The 17,785-nt window shown below is 39.0% G+C and overlaps 1 protein-coding gene across 1 annotated transcript; it reads right to left on the bottom strand.

Annotated features, from left to right (window-relative positions):
* Positions 1-1,659: 1,659 nt before the first annotated feature.
* Positions 1,660-15,202, bottom strand: LOC115386648 (alpha-2,8-sialyltransferase 8F-like). Its single transcript, XM_030089054.1, has 7 exons — positions 15,114-15,202; positions 10,531-10,605; positions 10,365-10,439; positions 5,689-5,833; positions 2,492-2,604; positions 2,301-2,393; positions 1,660-2,200 (listed from the first exon to the last, which is right to left on the bottom strand). The coding sequence occupies exons 1-7, from the start codon at positions 15,200-15,202 to the stop codon at positions 1,660-1,662; spliced, it is 1,131 nt and encodes a 376-aa protein (XP_029944914.1).
* Positions 15,203-17,785: the final 2,583 nt, after the last annotated feature.

The following is a 17,785-nucleotide window of genomic DNA, read 5'->3' on the forward strand; positions in this document are numbered from 1 at the left end:
CCCACAAAACAACCAGATGTGTAAAAGTTTATTGAACAACCCAAAATCTTAGATAATGTCTCTTTCAATCAGTCAGTTTTGTTCTTTGAATGTCAATGTTCTCTAATTACGGGGATTCACAATTTGGATATTCCTCAACCAATAAAATGTCCAGCAAAGACAATAAAACATTATTCACATGAGTATTTTATTAGGTATATGTGCAATCTTAGACCGAGAAGTTACCCTTTTGTCTTGTGGTAAAAAGACAGACCTTTTCCAGTTTATCTCCTCTAAATAAACTCTGACACAGTCAGCAACATTTTAGGATTTATTCCCGCTTCAAGAGAAGGAAAACACATGTCAAGACTGGTTGTGTTGCGCTGCAGTTAAATCTATGGCTACCAGAGGGCCATCAAATTATATTGAGAAAGCACTTTTCAAGCATAACGTAGCACAAAGTTCTTTTCAGGTTGGAAAAAAATACACAAAAAATAAAACCACAACACCCCCTTTACACACACACACACTCACACACAGAAATCTCCCGCCCACCCACAACCAGCAAGCATTGCCCACATTCATCAATACATGCTAAAGCAGTCCTAACAATGACTGGAAAGAAACAGCTTCAAAAAATGAGGGAAAACATTTTCTGCCTTTGAGGGATTCAGCGACCAAAATATATATATATTTTTTTTTTAAAACCCACATCATTGTTTGTATTTTTACTTTTCATTGAAAAACACTGAGTAAAAATACTTATTTCACTATTAGGTAATAAAGAACACATTTGAGTTTCAAAAGACACAGTAGCTGACTTGGTACAACCTCGAGAAGTACTGATAAAGTACAGGAGTACTATGCAACTTTTGCTCTCGCGCTCCCCCTGCTGGTCTCCTGTGAAAGCTCACTGTCGTAAACGTCCCCCCCGCCCCCACCTTCACCCCCCCCCCACCCCCCTGCAGAGCACGTCCCACTCCTGTTTCCTTTTTTTTCTGCTCATCAGACAAAGGTTTTTTCTGTCTTTTTGGTTCTGCCATCCGTGAGCACCTAAGGGTGGCGTTGCTAACACTAGCGAGGGTTTCATGTTTGTTTTCTGCGCTTTTATACTTGCACTCCCGTATGAGTGCTGCAAAGCAGGTTTGTTCTCGCGAGATGTAGTCCCCCCACAGGGATTCTGAATAACATTTATTGAGGTAAAAAAAGTTGCATAGTTCTGCTTTAAAAACAACAGGTATTCCATAAAGCTGTTCATATATTGCATTAACTCGCTTTACCCAGAGTTGGTTCATGGAAACACAACATAAACATTAGAAAACTACATCAATAAATTCTTCATATCAAATTTAACAAATAATCACCTACACATTCAAGATTCACTTTAGAGTCACATGTCTTTGGATCATGGGAGGTAAACGGAGGACCTGAGAAAACCTAACATGGAAACAGGGAAAACATGTTACCTCCACAAACAAAAAACATTAGTATAATATGCAGTTTAATCAAACAGAAATCATTGAAAAAGGCAAACAGATGATGGAGATCCTCAAGAAAGCATCGTTAAATTTTTCCAAATTCCAGCTGAAAGATTTTATGTGAATAAATAGATATACTTAGAAAGACTGTAAAAGTGCTCACAAAATCACAGTCAAACAACTTGACTTCTGAAAGGTGGAGTCAGTTAGACCCTCGATGCTTTCTTCTCCTTCTTCTTTTTACAGTTTTTACAGTTTTTACAGGCTCATTCATCTCTGCTTCACAGTCTCCCAGGTGAATCCTGAGGATGCCCTGACTGTGCAGCTTCAGCAGGCGGTCGAACTCCGCTGGCATGGAGTGATATCTCTTTCGGACCTGTCTGTCATCGTAGTAGTGGTTCGTCAGGGGATGGAAGTCCCGAGGGTGGAAACCGAAAGGCCAGAATCCATACAGATCCACGCTGTTGCACAGTTCCAGCGCCAGATTAACCATCATAAAGCCAGTGCTGAGCCGAGCTTCCTTCAGGCCTTCTGAGCGCCAGTAGATAGACAGATTCCTCAGATATTCAGGGTTAAAAGAGACAGGTCTAATGGGACTTTCAAAGTCTCTGATGGCATAGATGGCCCGCTGACACAGAAAAGTGTTCAAGCGAAAGGAGAAAGTTGGCATGAGCAGCATGGCGTCTCTGAAGTGTTGCAGACTCTCCACAAATGGACGACGATGGTTGTCCAGAGAGGAGAACCTGCAATAAAACACACACACACACAAAAAAAACAGCTCATGTGAAGAAACAAGATTGAAAATGTTTTACCGAGAAGACAAAGATTCACTCTCCAACTCACTTATGCTGGAAGATGCTCGGGTTTGCTGTCACAAGGTTAGTCTTCTTGCCGACGTGTTCCTCCCATTCACTGTCCAAAGGTGCGAGGTTGCATCTGAACAAGCAGAGAAGAGCCACAAATCCTTACGTGAACTTTCTACTGAAAGTAGTTCAGTTCAGTTGACGTCCATCCTCAGTCGTTGAATCTCTCACCTGATCACAAAGTCAGCTGAATCAATTTGTTTTCCACATTTGCTGTCGATCAGGATCCCACCGTTCCCCACCACGGAGCAAGAGTCGAATTTCTTATTGGGAAAAGGATGGTCCTGGAATCAAAGACATTGGCAACATTTACACAGTGTGTAAAACATCATAAGCTTCAAATAGTGATTATGTTGCCTCAGCACACATGTAACATGGGGGCTAATAAACGGGCTGAAACTTGTCCTGTCGTTTTGGTGATATATGTTAGCATGGAAGACAGCAAAGAAACGAAGGAGGTACCCGTACCCGTACCCCGCTTCTGCCCTGGAGACGGAGGAGAAGGCAGTTTCTGTCGGGGTTACAGGATGGTAGCAGCGGTGTTTTTTTGGCTCGTCTTTGCCGATGCTAATTAGCCCAGGCACTCAACTCACTACATCTGTGTGAAACTTGCCTGGACAATACACAATTGTATTTTGTGGATTTTTTTGTGTGGACCCAGAGTTCCACCTCGGTCGTGTTAGTTGGACAGTACTACCAGCATGTTGCGGCAGCAGCTGCCAGATGAAGGAGCTGAGGACAGGAACACTAGACTGGAGCAGTTAAAGCCTGTGCAGATGGAAAACAGCTAGATATTGCTGCAATACTTCCCACACACCGTAGTGTCGATGCCTTAGCATACTGGCTGTCACTTTCACCACGAGTAAAACAAGACGATGATCAGTGCGTGGCAAAACTCAATGATGTTTTTGTCAGAAAATAGTTTTTGCTTCATTGTCAACCTTCTGTTAATGCAAGACAACACCTGCTCAAAGAACCATAAGAAGTTTCTGCTGCAGAAATTACAAGAATAGTACTGGAAGCATTTCCAAATTATGGAGAGGCAGCTATAGCCACGGAACGCTTCAGGAGATTTGTTGCTGGACTTGACCCTTTTCTGCAATGTAAATGTCATGAGCATGGTGCAGCTACACAGGAAGAGGCTGTGGCAGTGGCACGTAAATGTGAATGTGCTCAAGAGGCTGTGAGACTCCTTCCACCTCCATCCGCAGTGAATACCACACCGTATGCTACACCTCCTGTGCCCAGAGAAAAGCTGCTGTCTGCTATGGTGTCCACTCAAGATGGAAAGAGCCGGGCAGACCGCTCTGATTAACTTTTTGATGTTGTAACAAGGCTTTCCAAAATGTTCAGGTTCTGGGACTCTGGCCAGGGGAGTGCTCGCTCTTTGGACAGCGTATCATGGAGATGTTTGAACACTATTCAAGCAGATATCCAACAGAAACAAACACTCTGCTGGGCACTGAGGAAAGGTAAAAATCACAACCTGAAAATCCAGACCTCTCAGTCTGGATGAAGAACAGTTCTGACCTGTAGGGTTAGGATCACTATCAGCCCCACCAGTCATACAGGGGTCATTTATCTATTTGACCTCTACCAAAGGAGATGTCAGGGTTCATGTTTTGTCTCATGTGCTTTATGTTGTATTCTCACTCTGTCTCTTGTTTCAGGCTCCTTAGCTTCCCCTCCTGGTGTTTGATTCCCTGCCCTGATGTCCTGCTCCTGTGCCTGAGTGTGTGAATGAATCACCTGCTGTCTTAGGTTCATAATGGGTTGTCCTTGTGTGCTCTGGTTTTTGGTCGACCTGTGTTTCTGCATCAGTGTTCTCAGTGTGTCTTCATTCCCCTGCACCAGTGTTTCCACACTCCTGTGCTGCAGCTTCTGTGTGTTTCTGTTTTCTCTCCACAGGATTTTTGGTTTTTGGAGTTTCAGTTTCGACTAATGGACAATAAAATGAGTTTAGTTTTCAACAACAGTGGTGACTGGCATTTTCAGTGCGCCTTCCCTCACCGTGACACAACACCAGAGGCCTGGTATCTCTCCATTATCTGGATTGACAAACCCAGGCATTCGCAATCCTTGACTAGTTGTCCTACCAAGCTGCTTATCAACTCAGCAATTTCAAACCAGGTATTTCCAATCGCACAAAAAAAGGGTGATTTGTATCACCAGTCACAAACATGGAGAAACCCTACAGAACAGTCTACTTTACCATGAGGCAGCAGACAGTTATTCGTCAAAAAATATGAAGAATTCAAACACATCACTGTTAGAGCTCATCACTTTTACAGTTCTCCCAGCTCCTCCCAGTTCTTCGTTTCTATACATGGTATAAAAAATGCCAAACAACTGACTTGAGATGAAATGAAAGTGCAAGTGCAGCGTGGTGATCCACCATGTGAATGTCAAAGTGGCCTCTGAATATTGGTATCATGCAAAATTTATCTTCTGGACCGGCCGTTCCTGATAGATGGATTGGACTTTGTTCATAACTGGGCAAGTTATGTTTAAGCTTTGTAGTACAGACCTCGGCTGAAAGAGTAACAACAGATTCATATTTACATTGGTGACCTGGCTAAAGGAAAAGCTCTCTGGAGAACTTGAGGGGCTAAACAAAAAATAGAACATTTAAATTATCAGCAAAGTCAATTGTAAGCATAGGAGCCAACTTAAGGTCAGCAATGGAGGGTCTGAGTTTTTTTTAGCTGAGTTAGAATGAAAACATGTTTAAAATTATTTTAAGTAAAGGGGCTAAAATAAGAACTGTTCATGACCAGTTCACCTGAGACTTCAGATCAAATGATCTTAAAAGGGACATAACATCAGAGGACTGGGGGCCTGCACCAAAGCAAGATCGATAACTAATTTAAACAGTACAAATGGTTAATGATAACGTAAAAGACACCAGTTAAACGAAATGAATACAATTGCAACATTTAAGATTTATGTCCAAAATGTAATGAAGCAAAGGGAACCTCATGTCATGGAATGTGTGATTACTCTAAAGTAAAAAAAAATTCTGAGCGGAGGTTAAACAAGGAAAAAAAAAAAAAAATTCTGAAACCATCCCAATGAATCTTGCTTCATTTATTTTGGGACTTTTTCCAAAGCATAATAAGTGCACTAAGCGTAAACGTACAATGATAGATTCAAGCCTCTTTAATGCTAAAAAATGAATTGTGCTATTTTGGATACTAAGATTAGTCCACTGCGTGAGACAAAACTTAATAGCCTTTCTTCTGGAGAGAGTGGAATGCAGTATGTACAAAAAGGAAGGCATTTCTAAAATTTCTGAATTGTTTCTAAAATAAATCCAACTAATGTGAAAGTACAGCTGTGAAATGATTGCTGAGTTAAAGGCGTCTTACCTCTGGAAAGTTACTGAATAGAGCTGGTGTCACTTCAATGGACTTCGTCGGGTCTCCACTGTAAACAATGTGCGATCCCAGTGGAGTGTTGTTCTGGGTGACAATGGCATATTCAGCCCCGTGGCAATTACTGTTCAGTAGAGAGCTGGATAAAAACACAAAGATTAATTGAATGCAGGAATCCAATACGAAGGTGTTGTTTGCATCTTACAATAAGCATATCTTCTCAACTTCTATAGAAAAGACAGAGGTATTTGAAGCTCTTGCGGCTTTCAGTCTGTTCTCACATGAAAGTATGACGTGTTATATTTCAACCGTGGCGAAAACGAAGCAAACGAATGATAAAGTAACAAAAAAAGAAAAAAAAAACAGAACAGATAGTACACAAACAACACAAAATTCTCAATAGACAGCAATTCACCATAAAACACCGTGTTGTTCGAAAAAGCGCAACAGCTGCTTCAACAAAAGTTAAATTTTTTCTGCTCCAGCTCTCGTTAAGTATGTGATGCCATCTCCTTCACCCATACACTAACGGAGGTATATCTTCTTTTTTTTTTTTCCTAGACTTAAACTATCATCCTCCTGGAATACAGGAGTCCAAAGTCAACTAAAGTTGATTGTTTTGAAATAATTTTGGAGTTTAATGGACATATACCAAAAGTACACAGTTTGATTTGGAGAGACACTTTCAATTCAAAAATTTCAGAAATTGAATGAACAATGGCTTTTTCAATACCTTTGTATCATTGGATACTCCCCAAACACAATAAAGCAGAGTACCTTCATCTTCGAACCCCTAATGCAGGTTTAGGGTACACCAAAGGACCAACGCTTCAATCTCACCAGCATGTAGTTAAAAAAAAGTGTTTCGATGATATAAAATGTTTCAGCTGTAAATATTTAAAGAGATGGTTTTTTTTTTAATGTCATACATCAAGCCCAATTGTTCAAATGTCAGAAGGTTGCCCACAAACATAAAGATTTTATATTTTCTGCACACCTCTGTCCATCCACATTTTAAGAGTGCATGTAGCTGTCTATAGAACTCATCATCGCTCAAACTTTCCATCGCAGACTTTCCTAAAGATTTTCAGACTTGAAAGCGGAGTTGACTGGGTAATCCAATTCTCTTGCATGTTCAGCGTGCACGCGCAGCCAGCTAAGCGAGCCAGGTGCGAGCACGCTGAACGTCTTTACGTCAGCGCCTTCACCAGATTGATTGACATGGTGGTGAGCCAATGGCTGAGATGATAACCTGGAAAAACACAGAGACAAAAATCCTCCAATATACCTTTGAAGTTCTTTGAATTGAAAATAAAACTAACTACTACTACTAACTCTTGTAATTTTTAAGCCAGAGTCCTTCTGTGTACCTGCCTGTTCCATATTTCTTTAAAGTAAACTAAAACGGAGTTAGGAGATGACATTGCCATTGTGCCAAGCAGACTAAACTTAAGAGAAAAAGAAAACAAATATAAATACACACACGTTTCTCTTGCTTGCTTACTCAGTAGAAACAACTGTGGGGCTTGTTTTGATCCACCCCATAGAGTAGTAGCTAAACTTTGTAAACCTAACTTTAGAGCTAACTAAAAAAAAATTGCTAGCAGTGTCATCTTACTGAGGCAGCCATCGATAGAGTCTAATTTAGACAATCCTGCAAAACTGAGGGAAGTTTGTTTCGCTCAGCTCGCACCACTATCACGTCCAATATGCTGCGAGTGGCCTCCTCATCCTGTTGCACTTGTGGAGAGTTACTTTTCTGTTTTAGCGAGCAAGACACGACATGACAGATTTTAACTATTTGTTTTTAACATGATTCCTTGGCTAATTAGTACGATGAAATTAGGATTTCCAGGATATTTGGTTCAAGATGGTACGGAGCATCAACAGCAGGCTGCCATCTTGTTCCGTAGCTCCACAGTGAGGGAGCTCCTCCAATGGGGTGGGAGCTGGGCGGAGCCTTGGGAGATGCTACATTCATGCTACATGCTAGTTTTCCAAGATCGTCGACCCTAGCTTTAAGTCAGTCAGTCACGACGGATACAGAGCGATCCCGAGCAGAACGGTGCTCACATGGAGCGTCGGGGCGCCTTTTGTACGGCCACGGTGGGTCTGTCATGGCCATGGATCCCAAAGGTAAAAAGACAAAGATAGCAGATGAGAACAGAGGATTCAAGGAAGAATGGACTGAATCATTTGCTTTCATTGCCAATGCAGAAGGATTGCCTGCATGTTTGCTTTGTAACGATAAGTTATGCAGACATTTTCAGGGAAGGCATGAATTAACCCAGTTTGCAGAGAGAAAAACTGCTTCTGAAGAAATTAGAGGAGCGCAAAGATCGATTTAAGAAGTGGATTTCATCTCCAAACTCCACTACTGCTGCAAGTTTTGTTGCAACCCGAGAGATAATAACACGAGGAAAACCGCCTCTCTCCGCAAAGACGGTGAGAGAAAGGTCAGGAGCAAACACCGCCCCGCCTCAGAGGAGAGCTGCAGTCCTGTGTGAAGACTGAAGTTTCATCTTTCATGCCCAATGTTGAGGAGCTGTCCAGTGATGTCCGAAAACAGAAGTCACATTAAACTGGTGAGAACACAATCCTGTCATAGACACATATTTATTATCAAAGTGCCTGATTTTAAAAAGAGATTTCCGATTTTTGTCAGTATTTTGAATATTATTGTGTTTTATTGCTCAGGTCTGAGGATTGCTGCGCTAGTGTTGTTCTGTCTGTTGCTGAGAGAGGAGGAGGAAAAGAGAAGAGGATGCTGCCTTATCTTAACTTTATGCTTTACATTTTCAGAAAGCTATTCTACTGTGTTTTACTTTTTTAAGCAAGCTGCCTTTTAATTGCAGGCTGTTTTATTACTCGTTTGCAATTGTGGCCTTTTCATTTGTGTCTGTTGCCGCCATCAGTGGGAAAATAGAAAAGGATTGTTCTGCATTTTATTCATTTGCACTGACTTAGGCTACCTAACTTTGCATTTGCAGAATGCACAGAAATGCACTGAAATCAAAATTAAACAGCTTATTTTCATTTTATATAACCTATTTACCTTTTCAAAAGGCTGCTGTTCTATTTGTATAGTTGCAGATTGTGTTTTAACTGCAGGTGTTTTATTGCAGTTACCCAGATAATGGAAAAAGAGAAGAGGATTGTATTACTGAAGTTTGAAGAGGATTGCACTTTATTTCCATGGGAAGGTCTGACAGGAGGCCTATTAATAATAGGCACGTTCCATTTTGTTTTTGCTTTTTCAAATCCTCAAAATAAAAATGACACCAAAAATTTGATTTCTTTACTGTATTTCTATAATTTCATCAATGTGACAAAACATAATACATTAATATTGTAATGGAAGTTAAACTTAAAGGTGCTGTAGGCAGGATTTTGCTAGTCAATGCTAATTTTTCTGTGTTTTCTTTGGATTAAATGTTAGAGTATCCATTGATAATCCTTTAGGAGTGTAGTATAATTGCACTACCGCGAGGGCACAGCGTTTCCATCTGTCTCTGTTCTGAGCTGAAAAGGAATCTCGACAGCTCCAGGTATCTTTGACCAATCAGAAGAGCCCATGAGGCTCTAACCGTGATTGGTCGAGGGGCGTTTGTCGCACGTTCTTGTGGGAGGGGCTTAACTTGCGTAAGGGCGTGATGTCAGAGAAAACAGGACAGGATTGGCTGTGCTGGTTTTCAAATCGCTATCTTAGTTAGGTCAAAACGCCATCTTGCTTAGGTAACCCTAAGCAAGATGGCGGAGATGCGAAATCCTGCCTACAGCACCTTTAAAGCACCCAGTATCGTACAGCAGGGTCATGTGGTGGTTCATTCTCTCCAGGATCTGCTGCAGGGAAAATAAACATTCAATCATGATGCTGCTCATTATGTATTTGTAGATTACTTACTCATTTTGATAGTAGGCTAATATAGCTAATATACACTTACAGCCTGTGTTGCCTTCATATAAGGTTTATATAAGACTTTTAATTTTTTGCGGCTCCAGACAGATTTGTTTTTCTTTTTTTTGGTCCAATGTGGGTCTTTGAACACTTCTGGTTGCTGACCCCTGCTTTAAAGTGTATTCAAGTTGTGCATCATGTTTTTTAAAAGTAAAATAATAAAGAAACTAATTACTTTTGAAAATAGGTCATCAGTAAAGTAATTGAATTACTTTATTGGAGAAGTAATCAGTAAAAAGTAACTAATTACCATTTCCAAGTAACTGGACCAACACTGATCAGGGAATACACAGCCACATTTTTCTGAAGATGTGGGGAGCCTTCATGCTTTAGCTCGACTCACATGATGACTGCGATTTAACAAATGTTCACTTTTCTGGATTTCATCTTACCGTGCAAGACTAAGAATTTTGCAAAGAATCACTTGCCTCCAACAAAATGATTTAGGTTGTCAGTATAAAAATGAATGTTCTAATTAATTCAAATGGGTTCATCAAAACAATTTTCAAGAGTCTCATTTAAAAAATTAAGAGAAAGCAAAAAATGAGAGAAGATCCATGGGACACTGTGTGTGTGGAAAGGTGAAGAGTGTGTGTCTGTGACTGTGTCTCTCAAAGTCCAGGGTGAACCTTGTACCTTTGTCAACAGTAATAACAGTCTGGTTAATGTGTCTGTACAGTATGTATAGATTGCTTTGAGGCATTGTTCTCACCTGAACTTCTGGTAATTCTCCTCCTGCCTCTTCCAGGGTTTACCGTAACTTTTCCCTACGATGCTGACAATCCTCCTGTTGAAGAGACTCGTATTTATTCTCTGAGGTTCTCACAGGATCCAGTGTGATCAGGGAGGAAGGCTGTGACGATCATGTTTGCTCTCACCTGCAGTTTTTACACGGCTCTGAAGACACTGGGACACTTTTCTTGAGAGGAGGAGGTTGTCGGTGAGATTCCACACTGTGGCATCATGAAACAGGTCAGATTAGAAACAGGCAGAGGAAATGAACTGTTCAGTGAAAAACACACAGTTGTCTTGTTTCATTTGGGCTGATTTATCAATTAGCTCAGAATAAAAAGGTGAGTGTTTTGGTGTTCAATACACAAAACTAGAGCATGTTACTGAAATTGGTCTAAATCATATGTAGAAATTTGTTAAATATGAACTGAAAAAATCTGAAACGTCAACTGCAGTGAAGTTTGAGCCTTTTCTGTTTGTGATGCTGTTTTGTTTATCGATAGCTTAAAATGGTAGAATTAAAATAACACAGAGATATTTAAATAGCATGTCTAATAATAAATGTCAAATATATGCTTCCCCTCTTGAATAAAATAATTTAAAAATAAAAACTTTCCCAGTATATTTTTGTTTTTTGTGCGATTCCTCTACTAAAGGTCAAAGCTCTCTTCTAACTACTCCCAATATTACTTTTTCATGATGTTTCATTCATTCTGTAGTAATGATTAATTCACACTATCAAAATATGACTCAGTATTTGAAGACACTATTTGCCACACTATGGGAGTAAGTACAAATCATACTTCCTCCTCTATACTCAGAAGAAAAAAAAACTAAAAATTACATGAAATCTCTCATCAAATATTAAATATCGACTCAAAATATGCTCAGAAACCAGACTGCAGATCTTTAGAAGGGCGACTTGAGATTAAAAACTGAATTTGACCTTTTAACTACCAATGAAGCAAGACGCCTTATTATGAAAGCCACGTATAACGCCTACAAATTTGGAGATAAAGTAAGTTGTCTGTTAGCTCTGTAAGCTCGTCAATTGGCAGCTGCTCGCTCCATTACAAAGATTCAATCTCTCAATTTTTCTCTTCTACTCTGACCTTTATTCATCAGAACACAACAGTGACTCCGAACTCCCAGCTAACCTCTTTGAAAACCTGTTTATTCCTGGTGTTTCAGAGCTTCAAAATACTACATTGTGTGCAGACATCTCGGTCTCTGACATGATTACAGCTGTTGCAAAATAACAAGTCGCCTGGCCCTGATGGGTTCACATCTGAATTCGACAAAAAGTTTGCCCATCTACTAGCACCAACCCTCCAAGCTATGTTTAAAGAGGCACTTTCTTTAGGTATCCTTCTGGTGACACTAAGGCAGGCATCAAACTCACTATTGCCAAAGAAAGACAAAGATCCTCTCATTTGTGCGTGTTATCAGCCCATCTCTCTGCTAAATGCAGACTTCAAAATATTATCTAAAGCGTTAGCTAAAAGCCTAGAGAATGTAATTCCCAATATTATTTTACCCAACCAAAAGGGATTCATTCAGGGCTGGCATTCCTACTCAAATTTGAGAAAACTTTTCAAAGTTGTCCACTTGGCCTGATCAACATGGCCTGAGGGTAGTAATGTCACTTGATGCTGAAAAGGCCTTTGACCAGGTGGAGTGGAAATATTTGTTCTTTACTGCACAAGAGCATAAAAGAGTGGTCATATCCTGGATCAGATTGCTCAACTCTTCTCCCCGGTGGCTGTGATCTCTATTAATACTCAAACTGGATACAAGAAACAAGACAAGGATGTCCTCTGTCTCCTCTCTTATTTGCGAACCCTTAGCAATTGTATTGCAAAACTGTACAAACTTTAAAGTTATACAGCATGGGCATCCAAATTAAAACATCTCTTTATGCAGATGATCTGATTCATACTTGTCCAACCCAACTTCATCAAACCCAGCATTCCAGATATTTTGAATCAGTTTGAAGAGTTCTGGATAAAAGTTAAACTTGCAAAAGAGCAAGCTTTTTCCACAAAACGCTGAGGCAGATGAAATTTCCTCCAATCTTTTCCCTTTTAAAAAGGTCGAAAAGGCTTTAAATACTTGGGAATGGAGGTTACTTTTCTCTCTCGTCAACTTTCAAGAAAAACTATGGCAGTCTTTATTAAATGCAAGCAGCATATAAACCAATGGGCCTCTTTACCACTGTAAGTAGCAGGATGTGTTAACCTTATCAAAATAATAGTACTTCCAAAATTCGTACACCTTTTCCAAAACATCCCAGTCTTAATTGAAAAATAATACTTTTTCAAATACTCGACAAAACCGTTGTTTCTTTCTTCGGCTCAAACAAACCCAGCCGTATTGGTAAGATCCACGTACAAGGATCAAATTGCTCAGGAGGACTTGCGCTGCCAAATTTCAAGTTCTACTACTGGGGCTGAAATATCCAGAAACTAATTCACTGGTTTGAAAACAAACTCATCACAGAAAAAGCACAATGGGTACAACTGGAGCTCTCATCATGCCAACTGAGGGTGTCAACGTCTACACATATAAAGAGATACACGGATAACAAATCATAACCGTTTAGGAAAATCAATAACCGTGTACACGTCATTTTCCTACTCCTCGTTCTTTTTTCACCTACATACATACATATGTATACATATATGTGTGTATATATATATATATATATATATATATATATATATATATATATATATATAGTTTTTTAGAGCGGTGATGTTATTTGAAAGCTTCAGCTAATATTAGCTAACTAAATGTTCCCTCTGATGCACTTATCCACATACATATTAGTGACATGCAGCCAGAGTTGAGGGAGAGAGCTGCTGGCGGAAGTGGTGGTATGGCGAGCTCGCTATCTCGCTAGCTCTTTATTGCTACCGCGAGCAGTTCACGGGGGAGCATGAGGGATTTTACATACAACAAATCGAAGAAATGTGACAAAACACGCAGTGAACATATCAGCAACTTAATATCTGAAACGGTGGCCCTCAACATGCAGCCCCTGTCAATGGTTGAGGATTGAATAAACATTTTTGTCTCAAAACTACTTGAAAAGCTTTGATTTAATGGGATTGTGAGGTACGTCAATGGAGACAGAGCCCTCTAGTGGTTATATAGCACAACTGCGATTGAAAACTATCACAAATCTCCGATGTCACGTGTAACCGGTTACACGTCAGAAGTGTCAGTTACACGTGTAGAAAAAATTTAAAACGTTGATGCCCATAATACCAATGCTATCAGGCCTAATAGTTAACCAAGCCATAAAAATCTGGGCTCACACTCAAAGGATCGCCTAAAACTTTTTTCAAAATATGGAGGCCCTATCTCGAATTTTATGATTCCTTGGAAGAGCCCTTGATAATGAATGTGTCAGTGGTGGGCCGTCAGGGCCTGCAAAGCCTTCTCTGCTGGCATAAAAAGTATCTGAATTACAGACTGATGTAAATTATATTTTGTCCATAAATAATTAATAAATGATTCCAAACGGTATGTTCCAGTTCCTTTCATAGTTTTCCCGTGGTCGCGCTGCTTCCAGACATGTTTTTTTCATATTAAATCATTTAACCAATCAGATTTCAGGCATCATCTGTTGCTAGGATCAAAGAAATCTGCCCGAGGCCTTCACTGTCCGTTCTGATAGCCCAGTAAAGTAAAGTGAAGCGTCAAACAGACAGTTGCTTCAATCAATCAGATTTCGAGTTGGCAACTCAGCGCCTTCTAGCTAGTGTTCACTAACAACAGCAGATCCAGGCCCTCTGATTTACATTCACCAAGAGATACAGTAGGGGGCGGTATGCATAGATATCTTATATAACACTAGATACCTCGTCTCCGCTGCTGGCCAATGAAGTCGGACGTCTGCAGAGGTCGGCCATCTTTGTACGGGAATCTGGCTCGCTCATAACATCGTGTTGATGAGACATGAACTGCTTAACAAGCTGTAACTTGCTCAAATTTTTACCGATTTTCAAACGGTTTGGTTTGTAATAAACATCAAATCTCTGTTAATGACATGACATATGTTTGATGAGTATGGCATGCCTTAAATATATATCATAAATATATATCATATCGTAAATATTCATAATATTCTTCATATTAGGCTCCATGTTCAAATCCTCACACTGAGATATATTTATAGCACTTATGAATAATTTAGACAAGCCATACATGTCCATATTTTTAGTTTTGTGTGAAAATATTTTAAGACGTGGCAGGGCTGTAGTGGAGGCTGAAGATAAACAATTTACCGCCTGAAACTTCAGAAATACTTAAATCTCATGAACCTCATTATATTGAATGTATTATATTATTTTTCATTAATATATAACATTAAACAGTAACCTTCCACATTATTAAATCTATTGTGAATGTATAATGTCCCCCCATTGATTATTTAAACATGAAATAGTGCACCAGAAAACACATTGTTTAAAAATATATATATATATTTAATTAGGCATTGTAAAAATGTATAAAAGGAGCTCAGAAAGTTTCAAGTCAAATAATGGAATTACAGTCACAATATAATTAGGTAAACGAATAAAAGGCAACTGAGTCAATCTCTTGATCAATCAATTTTTATATAACTCAGAGTCACAACAGCAATTGCCTTATAGTGCTTTAAGATGTTCCATTAAAAGAATTCAGTGAAATAAGAGTATAAAAGTCTGCACAGATCACCAACCTCACATTGCGTTCCACAGAAACTCCGACAACTTTCCCGTACAAAGATGGCCGACCTCTGCGGATGTCGTGGAATCTGCCGTAAGGCATCTAGTGTTCTATAAGATATCTATGGCAGTATGCACCTAAGTTGTTGGTCGCCTACCTCAATTATTCCAAAGAAGAAGAAGAAGAAGACCTGAAGAGAAATAAAACTTATGCCAGAAATACCACAGGGCAAGCTGGACTTTCAGCCCTGGCTTTATGGAACTGAAACGCACGGATAATCTATATGACAGAGCAAATGAACTCTTTTTGAGGAAGGAAAGGAGGATGTATTTTGTTTTCAAATAATCGGGATTTTGGTGAGTAAAATGTTCCTCTTTTCCTAAATAATATTGCTGTTTTATTAAGTTGTTGATGCTCATTGTATGTGCACAGATGTAGTTGGAGACTTGTGCACTTCAGCAAAGGCATTTATTCTGGCTGCACAAGTATCTATCTGCTGTCCAACAGCTCTTTATGTGCATATCTGCATAAAAAGATTTTTTTTTGGTAGACAAAATAGTTATTGAGAGGTGGATTGGTTCAGGCGGATCTGTTCTGAAGGCCTTAGTGTGAAATGCACGGTCCGCCACTGGAATGTGTTGAAAGTCACATAAACAGCAGTGAACTACCCCCACCTTTTTTTCTTTCTTCATTTACTTAGTCGTTGGCTTGTTCTTTGTTTGTGTTTCTTTTTTTTTTCTTTTAACTCTTTTCTTTTCTTTCTCATCACACTAAAAAATGTTGAGTTATTTTGGTAACCCAATTTATGTGTTGCTAGTGTTAAGTGAAATTTTTGGGTTATTTCTATAAAGAGTAACCCATTTTCTGGGTTATAGGGCTATTATTTTAACCCAATTTCTGGGTTTTCAAGGTTATGTATCATTTTTGGGTTGTTTTTCAGAGGATAACTCATTTTTGGGTTAGGGGCTTGTTTTTTTTGTTTTTGTTTTTGTTTTTGTTTTCTTTTTTCAATTAAAAAGCTATTTTTTTCTTGATGGGGGTATATTATACAGTAATCTCATTAACATTATTTATAATCACGTATCTTATGGACATGAAATGCTTCCTTTACCTTTTAAAGAGGTACTAAATACTTAAGCATGCTGTATGTGACTACTATGACCATACACAGCAATGTTGGCGGTAATAATAACCCTCTGGAGTCTGAGCCTATTTTGGCCGTTTTTCAGTACTTTTGATTTTGCCTTTATACCACATAAAAAAATGTTGCTTGGTATGTTTTTTTTTTCACCACAACCTCATCTATATGATCTGATAATTATTTTTTTCATTTTAACCTACTTCATTAACACACTGGGCCCAAAATACACAGAAATCATTAAATTTGAATTGAAAAAAAATGTACTATTTATTCCAACTGTTTTGGAACTTGAAAAAAGTAAATATAGGTTGCAAATAGGAACATATAAATGTAAAACTGAAATAAAGTAATACTCATACAACTGTTTTCAATAAAAAGCATGTATATTTATAGCCAAACTAAGTGTAAAATTATACAGAGAGTTCCACCAGTGCTTTGCATACCCGAAGTCTAAAGTAACTGTTCCCAGAGTTCCAAATAGTGCAAATGTAACATAAGAGGTAAAAAACAAAAAGAAAAAAGCTTGAAACAGTCCCTCGCCATCGCTGTAGCTGGAAATGGCACGGATGTAATGTAGTGTTCTGTTTCAAGTAATCTGCAGTGCTCAGCAGTGACACCAGCGATGTGCATGTAAGGAGCCCAAGGAACTTATAGAGTTCCTCAACTTGATAATTGTAAAAAACCAATAAAACATATTTTCCCAAAAAAAAAGACACTGAGGTCTTAATATGCATGAACGTCCATCAGACAGTTATGACGTTGTGATGTGTGTTATCTGTGGGATGGCATGGTGCAGTTTCTGCAGTTACAAGTGATTCAGTCTGACGTGTGTGTTGGGATAATTGCTGCTGTTCAGTTTGAACATCCTCTCATATTTAACTTTGAAAAAAAAAAAAAGGTTTTATCTAACTGTTCTGTTTTGATTTTTCTTTCTCCAAAAACTACATTCGTAACGACAGCATCATGGTTTAATTTTACCATCTTTCGTCAGTCAATCATCATCATCAAAACAATTGATCTGAGTCATTGAATGAATATCATTTAATAACTAGTTAGTGGGGCTGTAAGCAGATTATTTTTAGTATTTTAATATTTGGTGGGATTAAAACATTTTTATCTTTTCGTGGCCTTTCATCAGTTAACCATGCTTAACGCTGACAGCCCTGCTATATTTAGAAGCTTATTGTTTTTCTTTATTACTGTGTGTCACTGCCACCACGGCAGGAGTCCTGTCAGTGGCCGTGGTGAGATGGTGGATTTAATTAGGAATTAATTTATTCCCAATTCAGTAATTGGAAATTACATTTAATATCCTTCGTGTTTAAATGGGAAACAGGAAGCATGAAGTCCGCTTTTTTAAAAAATTAATACATTTTTATGCTGGTGGTTATGATTGAACAGCGGCGGACGTGACGTAATGACCGATACCGGAAGTAAACAAGCCCGAAGTGCCTGAGTTTTTTTCTCTCTCTCTTTCAATTAATTTTGATGCTACAGCTTTAAAAACGTCCAGTTTTATGCTCCAGTCTATCTGCTGTTTTCTT

The sequence above is a fragment of the Salarias fasciatus genome, chromosome 4 (genome assembly GCF_902148845.1).
Source record: "Salarias fasciatus chromosome 4, fSalaFa1.1, whole genome shotgun sequence".
NCBI lineage: Eukaryota > Metazoa > Chordata > Actinopteri > Blenniiformes > Blenniidae > Salarias > Salarias fasciatus.

Bases quoted from the DNA above. Each gene is read 5' to 3' on its own strand.
- LOC115386648 (XM_030089054.1), bottom strand. From the start codon at position 15,202: ATGCCTTACGGCAGATTCCACGACATCCGCAGAGGTCGGCCATCTTTG. The intron at 5,834-10,364 runs GTGAGAACAATG...GTTTTTATCCAG, and splicing joins GAGAATTACCAGAAGTTCAG to CTCTCTACTGAACAGTAATT. The intron at 2,394-2,491 runs GTGAGAGATTCA...CTGCTTGTTCAG, and splicing joins TCAGCTGACTTTGTGATCAG to ATGCAACCTCGCACCTTTGG.